We start from the raw sequence: 7,968 nt of genomic DNA, 5'->3' as shown, positions 1-7,968 counted from the left end.
AGCAGGCTAAATTCGAGGATCATTGATGCGTGCCTTATCGTGCCTCCGGGCTCCATGTTTATTAGAAAATGCATGTCTATTCACAACCTTCTAGCCGTGAGTCTCGACTAGGGTGGTAATAAATCTCGATTTAAATGTTTCACGATTAGTTTGAATCCTTAATTAGGTTTAATTAAAAATGAATACAAATAGAGCTTGATTCTTGTATAATCTGATCTTTACTAAGTGTTTATGACTGCTCTAGGTTTTAGCTTCAGTGTGAAGTTAGAGTTTATAATATAAATTTAAATATTTTTAAAAAATTATTTTTAATCTAAATAATAAACAAAATAACTCATTTAAATGTCTTCTAAAAGTTAACTACTTTAATTTCACGATTTTCTAAAGCTTTTATTTACTCGCTTAGCCAACTTCATAATTTTTAAAGCTAAAGCAGTATAAAACAGAGCTTTAGGCTATCTCCAGAAAAAACATACATCTACCATTTACATAGCAGAGCTTGAAAAGAGTTAGATAGACAGTATGATAGAGAGAATGCTAGAGCCAGAGATGAATGCTCGGTATACTTACTTTTGAGAAGGAAGCTAATATGAACACTAAATCCAGAAGAAAGAAGCTTTTTTATTTTGAGAGATGAATTCAAAGAGAGAAGGTTGTAGAAGGTAAGTAACCCGATGCGCGTTCAAATCCAACAAAAACGTCCAATAAAATGACAGAAGATGCATATTATTCTATCGTAGCTGGGGCTAAGAAACTATAACATATTCTTTATTTCTCATCATCTATCTTACCTACTATTTTAAAATTTATTCTACAAATAATATCAAAAAGTGTCATTCAATTTTACACTGTCCACCCATGCCCCCCGTATAGTCCTGACCCACCGCTTCTCCTCCGTGCTGTCCGGTGCTCCTCGTCGGGCGCTTCGCTGCCGCCTTGCAATTGCAACCCACGGCAAATGCTGCTCGACGATGAGCGAGGCTAGCAGGAGCCACCTCCTCACCTGGATCGATGGCGGCCGTTCATCTCGGCTAAGATCCAAATCTCGGCATCGGCGGCACCCCTCGACTCTCCCCACGCCCCTAGCCATCCTAACTGCGACCGTGGATGAAGATCTCAAAGAATCTTGGAGGTGCAGCGGTGAGAAGCACGGCCTACTCCTTTCCTTCTACTACGTCTAGTGTCGCTGCACTAAGGGGCCCCATCGAAGCAACGAGCTTGACCGCTTCTGCTTGCCCGTGTAGGGATGACAGCGTAGGGAGGCCCAATGGTGTGATGTAGCGAGTCCTAACGGTGCTCGGATCGGGGCGGATGGCCCCCAGTCTCGGCAGGAGGTGAGCTCATGGAGTACCTCCCATCGCTACAGACCCAATCCCAGTTAATTCGCCTTGGTAGTCTTATGCATTCAATTCGATAGGGCCAGGTCATTGTGTGCGTTTTTTCCCCGCACCTGCATGTAGGCTGACTAAAATTCTGTGACTGTATGGGTACTAATTATCATCTAGTTGTTTGTGGAATCGGTTTTCCTGCCCCAGTTTTACCTCTATTTGACCTGCTAGTGAAAGCATTTGGAGATTTTCTTTTAACCCACCGTGGAGCGCATTCATGGCTGAATGATGGTAGTAGGTTACCTGCTGTTGTGCTCGATACCTTGAACCTCTAATAGTTAGTACATCTTCCATATTTGGGACAATAACAACGATTGACACATAAATCCTTTACCTCCTCAAATAGCTTCTCAGTTCTCCCAACCAGTCTCCCTTGCACCATTAATTTTCTGTTCGATGCATTTTTCTCAATTGGTTTTCGATGCCTAGCATCTGCAGCATCTCGGCAATCAACCTCTGCGCCAAAACCTGTCAATCACACCCAAAACCCCTGGATAATCCCACCCAACTCACCATACAACTGCACCCTTGTCAACTACGGAACACCCCTACCACCATTTCCACAATTACCCAACTTCGAACCAGCAACACCAAACCTATAACAATCAGCTCGACGACAACCATTAAAAAAACTCGATCTGCGGGGGTTAAGACCGCCCCATGGCATTACAACTAAGAAGAAGACCTCATGCAGGTCAAGAAAACCCCCCAAACCCCTATCCCACTAATACACAACTGTGCTGTAGCCCATGTGAGAACGATCGCGACCGGGGCCGGACCTTAGGCCTGTGTTTTGGCGTGGGACAGACGAGGTGATTTTTTTAACCCCGTCCTGAAATTCTCTCCCACGGCTACTCAGACCACCTAACTAACTAGGCTAGAGACCCTTTCGCTCGACGGCAACCATTACACTTTTCACCACCAAAGTCGCGCACCTTTGTAATCCTACATAGTAACAAACCTGCAGACCCCGCCTTAAATGTGAAATCCACACCTCGCCTTACCTTTTCCACCACCAATATAACAACTTCGGCAACAACAACAACAAATTAAGAATGAACTGATTACTCAGGTCACCGTCTACAACTCGAGATATACCTTTGGAGTCATCCTCGCCATATCAGGCAACATAAGGAGAACACGAGGAGGGTGCACCATCGGGCCACCGAGGGCTCCCACAAAAACTCTTAATTGTCACATATCCCTAGAACCTTGGCAGCCTAAAGTGGGCACCACCTACCTTCGCACACACAAACTCTTCAAAGATTCGCACAAATGCTCCGCCAACTCTCATAGAGCATCCACCCCCTTTGGCGACACCTCCGTCACGGCACCCTCCCTTCACAGTCACAACCACCAATAGGGTTAGCCCTTCGCAGAAATCACTTTCTGTGCCCGACAAGCTAGTCAGCTTATAGTAAAACCAATGGCGATGCCACTGTGCAGGCCACTTGTTCCTCTGCGTAGCGTGACAGACAGACGGTTGGGAGCTGATGATTGAGGACACTAGCTTTTAGTGTTGGACCTTCATTATTGGGCTAACAATTTATAGGGGTTTGTAAGATTATTGGGCCAAAAACTAGGGCCTTAGGGCTTAGGCCCAGGCCCACACTTGGTCTCTGATATTGCATATCTATGTGGTATCTGGTATGTTTTAGTGAATGTTACTATCCACCTTAACTAAGTTGTTTGATGGATTGATCTTTGAGAAAACTGACACTGTTGTCTATACTGCTGTGTGCATGTGTGACTATAAAAAAATGGTAGACAACACTGTATGTTTAACTGCAAGAAATGTTCCAGTATTCTCGATTGTTTTGTATTGGTCCCATATGATCCATGTGCAACTTAAGAAATCTGGATAGACAACTATATAAGTAATACTAAATGTAGACAATATATATGTTTAGGTTTGTGTGATTGGAATGAGGCTTAATTTCAAGTAAGGATGTCATAAACTTAATAGTACACATAGGGTTACCGGAGAGAAATTTATGTGTACTATGTTGGGTAACTCTGTGCAAGGCAATTTATGTATATTTTTTGTCATTGAATTTGTATGACCTATGAGAGTTACCAGTTAGAAATTATTACAGTTCCAGTGAGATATTGTCGTTATCGGTGATCCTAGGGACAGGCTTGTACAACATTTGATCGATGAGTCAGTGGGCCTAAAGAAAATAAAGCAGCCCAAGATGATCTCCATCATGGGAATCCGTGGCTCCGGCAAGACCGCACTTGCCACAGAGGTGCATGAGAGGTATGTTGGCTTGCAGTTCTACAGGCGTGGGTTTCTTCTACTGACAGGCTCTAAGAAAGGTGCATTTCTTTGAGGAAATTTTAAGCATACTACCAAACTCTCTTTAGTATTCATGGTTTGTTTAAATTGCCGGCTGCATATTAGCATTGCATTTCTAGATTGAACTACATAGTAGCATTGCATTTCTAGATTGAACTACATAATGTAAGCTGGCTGGATCCAAGAAGCTCCTAAAGCATTGATTATTCTTTTTCAGGCATCTTAGACTATCTCCAGCAGCTTACCCATCCCCATACCCATATTCAAACTCTACTCTGCGAACAGCGCAATCTATAGTACAAAACAGTGCTTTTGGGTAAACTATGGGTAGACTGCTGCAGACGGTCTTAGGACAGAGAAATTCAATAACTCCGGACACAATTTGGATAAAATGATGATCAACATGGTCAACTTTTCATCTGACAGCTGCAACCTAAAAGGTATGTGATAATGTTGTTGCACAAGGACCGACCATACCCGGGTATAGGGGGAGGGATGAATCACGTTTGGATAAGTTAAAATCGAAAATAGGATCAGGACATGCAGACGAAAATGAACTAATACGAATGGAATTTGACGGAAACGAACGGGAGATAGAAACTTAATTCGGAAATAGACATCCAATAGACAAATTCAAAGCTGGTATATTAGATAAGTTGGTATAATATTATACACAGTTGTTGCATACATAAATTGAAGCACATGTCCCACTTCACCATTTGAGGTTTGGAGAGGGGAAACTAATTGAAGCACATGAAATTTAAAGGAGGCGACCATCCTCGCCATCCATGTTTGGCGAGGTCACGTAGCACACATTAGGGAGGGCTCCAGGGAGCTATCGGGAGTGGCACGAATGCTAAGGGCGCAACCATAGAGCGAAGATACGGTGGTGATGGCTCCCTCCCAGGAGCACCCGCGCCTAGGGTTTCCCTAGGGCGCTGGCGGCCGGCCTGGCAGGCTGTGGGAGCTGGGCTGCATGGGCTGCTTGGTGGTTTGGGTCACCTGCTGGCTGAGGTGAAGTCTGGGCTGCTGGGTCAGCGTGTAGTTGGGCTGGTGGGGGTGGTGGGCCACAGCAGGGAGGAGGCAGAGTGGGCCAACCGCCAAGCTGGCTGCAGGCCGGATAGAGAAGGAAGGAGGGTTTCCTTATTTTTCAGCTCTGTTGTTTTAGAGAAAACAAACTCTAACCCAAAGCCAAAACCTAATCCAAAATACGAATCGAATACTCAAGCAATTACACTTTGTGAAGAGCACTACCTGATTTAATAGTTTCTTTTGAAAAAGATGAGAGAGAGAGTTATTAGGTTTCATTTTATAAATAATAGAAAATGCTTGTGAGAGTTGCATGTTGAATTCGAGTGTAGGCTCAAATTTAGACAAAGTTTTTTTTCTCGAAATTATTTTATTTTTGATTCACCTTTATCATAGTGTTGACTTGGTCAACATCACTATAAGGATTTGTGTTGCAAACGATTTTGAAATTGTGGTTTGAAAGTGAGACAAGGTGGAAAAGTTAACTTATGTTTGACCAACTGTTTACACACATTCATGCAGTTTTTTCGTGAAAGTTGGTCTTTTTATAAAACGACAAAAACCGGTATGTTACAAGAAATTTGGATGAATGTCCATATAATTCCTAATGGTAAGATCAATTTTGATGTAGTTTGATATGCAACAGCTAATGTTTAGAGCATAATTGTATATCTACTGTTGGAACAGTAACTTATAATATGTTAAGTTGGCCATTGCAAGTCAAACATTTCTTACCACTATTGCTTACTTTATCTGAATATTCAAATAAAATTTTGTGATTTCAATGTACATAATTTGAAATTGAAATTAGGCTTGCATTATATATATATATCTTAAATAATGACAACCATTTCTATGATATAACTTGCCTATAAAGTTCTTTTTGCTGTGTTATGACTCGCTTGAGCCATGCCAGATAGAATTGTATGAGTTGCACACCACATGTTGGTTGAGTGTTGCCAACCATTTGTACAACCACATTACACCAAGGGAATTAAACAGTTAAATCACTCGGGTGGAAATTCACTTATTAATCATAGGGGTTGGGTACCTGTCTTGAATGCAGTTTTACAAATGTGTTGTATGTGAAGCATTCCGTTGTTTGTATTGCATTCCAAATAATAAATCAAGTACAGCTTAAGCAAAATTCTGGATACAGCTCACCGCAAACGTAAATATTTAATGCTATCTATAACCTTTCTGGCAGAAGACAAACGTCAAACGCGTGATATAGACCACGCGCTACACACAGTATCACCAAGCCCAAAACATACCAAAAAAAGTTGAACCAAGTGGTTGAGAATTCCCCTTTTGCTCTCATGGCCATGGAGAACACTGCGCCATGCGGTGACTTCGGGAAGATCGTGGCCGATCTTGAGTCTGAGAACTTGGTGGCTAACGTCTCTGCCGTGAATCAAGCCTCGGCGTTGATTGCTGGAGGTAAAATCCCTGAACCCCAGCTTCTGTGCCGCCTGATCGCTGGTCTTGCTTCCAATCTGGAGAAGCCTGACCATGACTCTGCCATCAAGAGGTGTGTTTCCTTTACTCTAAAGGCAATCAGGGTGGCCGTCATCAAGAACCGCATGAACATGGATTCCTCAGCTCGTGGTGAGGCTCTCCATGCCATCTGGTGTTGTTTTATGGATCAAGGCCTTCGCCGTATTCAGCGTGATTCAAATATGGTGAGGCTGTGGACAGTCCAGGATCAATTGTCTGCAGTCAAAATCATATGTACTTTCTTCCGTCTCTCACCGGTAAACATCAGTGACACAAGGTGTGTCACAGCCTTCGCCTCACTGATGTTGTCACCGTACAGCACTGTGGTGTGTGCATGTGCAGATGCCCTGCTCTCTTTGCCCCCTGTTGTTCCAGGATTTTCATTTGCCATTGCAAGAGCCTATTGCCATATGCTTGCAACAGTGTCACCACAATCACCACTTGAGGTAAGCAGCATGGTTGCGATGCTTGGTAGGCTGAAGCAAGTAAGTACGACCATGGTCCACCACCCAGGGTTTAGTGACCTTGCTGTGGATGTCCTAGCAGCTTTATCAAATTGCAATCTTGCTGTTCGAAAGAATCTTCTGAACCTGATGGTGAGGCTCCTCACTCCAAGGAACATCAGTGCTGTGCTATTGCTCCTTGATAATGAGCTGAATAGGGCTGCTAACATCCATATCGAGTACCACAAGATGCTAGAGGAGGCGATCAGAGAATGCCATGCTGCTTTTCCGGGGTGTATTGTAGAATTCACACTAGATCCCAAGTACAGTGTGTTCATTGATAGTATTCTGTACATCATAGACATCATGAATCCCGACCAGTCGTTGCGAGGCCCACTTCTGAAAGGTCTACTAAGGGCGCTCCGGCATGTGAAGTCACCACTGGTATGCGCCGCTGCTGTTTGGGCCATCTCAATGTTCTCTGGATCACTGGAAGAGGTCAGTGATGCCATTGTTGCACTTTCATGCTTCTTCAAGGACCTGCTTGATCGACGTAAGATTGAGAAGCTGATACTTGGAGGAGAAGCGGAGAATCAATACAAGCTTTCTACTGACTATTATGGTGTCACTGCCGGAGATGCAACACAGGGAAAGCACCAGCAGCCATGGCTGATGGAGATGGAGGAACTGCTGTTTGTGCGCATAGGGCTCACACGGCAAGCAGGTGGGAGCTATGCCATTCCTTCGAGTTCCAAGAGCAGTGCTAGTTCTTCAAACGCGTATCTTCCTGAGCCATTGGGTAATACAGACAATCTGATCTTCCTCGTGCATTCTGGAGATGCCCTCTTGGCAGATTTCGTGGAAATCATGCTGTCTAACCTCAAGAAGAAGGTCAAAGAGCTGGAGTGATGCTGATGAGTTCATTTGATGTAATAATTTGGAGGTCAAATAACTAGAAATGGAGTCGTTGAACCTTGGCCAATCGTACCTCAATATGCATAATAATGCTGTCTTCTGTGTGCTTATTACTTCTATTATTACTATATTATCACTGATACTTTTTCTATTCAACATTTTGCCATCTATTTGTGTGACTTGTGTGGTCTCATCTAGCCTACCCCAATCTACATGAGATCGAATATACTCTCATCGTGGATGGTATATATACACGTACTTTTGGGAATATCCAAATATTTTTGTTCTATTTGCTTGGTTGTGTTAGAAAAGAAGTAACAAATGTAGAATGCAACAGGGGTCATTTATGGTAGCTATATGCTGGTTCAGTATTTCCTTTCCAGTAAGGGTAGGCTGA

The 7,968-nt window shown here is 43.3% G+C and overlaps 1 protein-coding gene across 11 annotated transcripts; it reads left to right on the top strand.

The window, feature by feature from the left end:
* The first annotated feature begins 758 nt into the window (after positions 1-758).
* On the top strand, positions 759-7,737 carry LOC100383061 (uncharacterized). 11 transcript variants are annotated; one of them, XM_035963135.1, is made up of 5 exons: positions 838-1,140; positions 1,245-1,334; positions 3,520-3,648; positions 3,905-4,127; positions 5,927-7,737. In XM_035963135.1, the coding sequence occupies exon 5, from the start codon at positions 6,036-6,038 to the stop codon at positions 7,563-7,565; it is 1,530 nt and encodes a 509-aa protein (XP_035819028.1). In that variant the 5' UTR covers positions 838-1,140; positions 1,245-1,334; positions 3,520-3,648; positions 3,905-4,127; positions 5,927-6,035; the 3' UTR covers positions 7,566-7,737. The 11 variants fall into 11 exon arrangements, with proteins under 11 accessions (XP_035819024.1, XP_035819028.1, XP_020400759.1 ...); XM_020545170.3 differs by having other exon boundaries at positions 5,924-7,737; XM_035963133.1 differs by having other exon boundaries at positions 5,239-7,737.
* Positions 7,738-7,968: the final 231 nt, after the last annotated feature.

This window comes from Zea mays, chromosome 10 (genome assembly GCF_902167145.1).
Source record: "Zea mays cultivar B73 chromosome 10, Zm-B73-REFERENCE-NAM-5.0, whole genome shotgun sequence".
Taxonomy (NCBI): Eukaryota; Viridiplantae; Streptophyta; class Magnoliopsida; order Poales; family Poaceae; genus Zea; species Zea mays.
The sequence above is the reverse complement of the archived record's forward strand: the minus strand, read 5'-3'. Positions and strand labels throughout refer to the sequence as shown.

Excerpts from the sequence above, each read along its gene's own strand:
- LOC100383061 (XM_035963131.1), top strand. The coding sequence starts at position 6,036 with ATGGCCATGGAGAACACTGCGCCATGCGGTGACTTCGGGAAGATCGTG.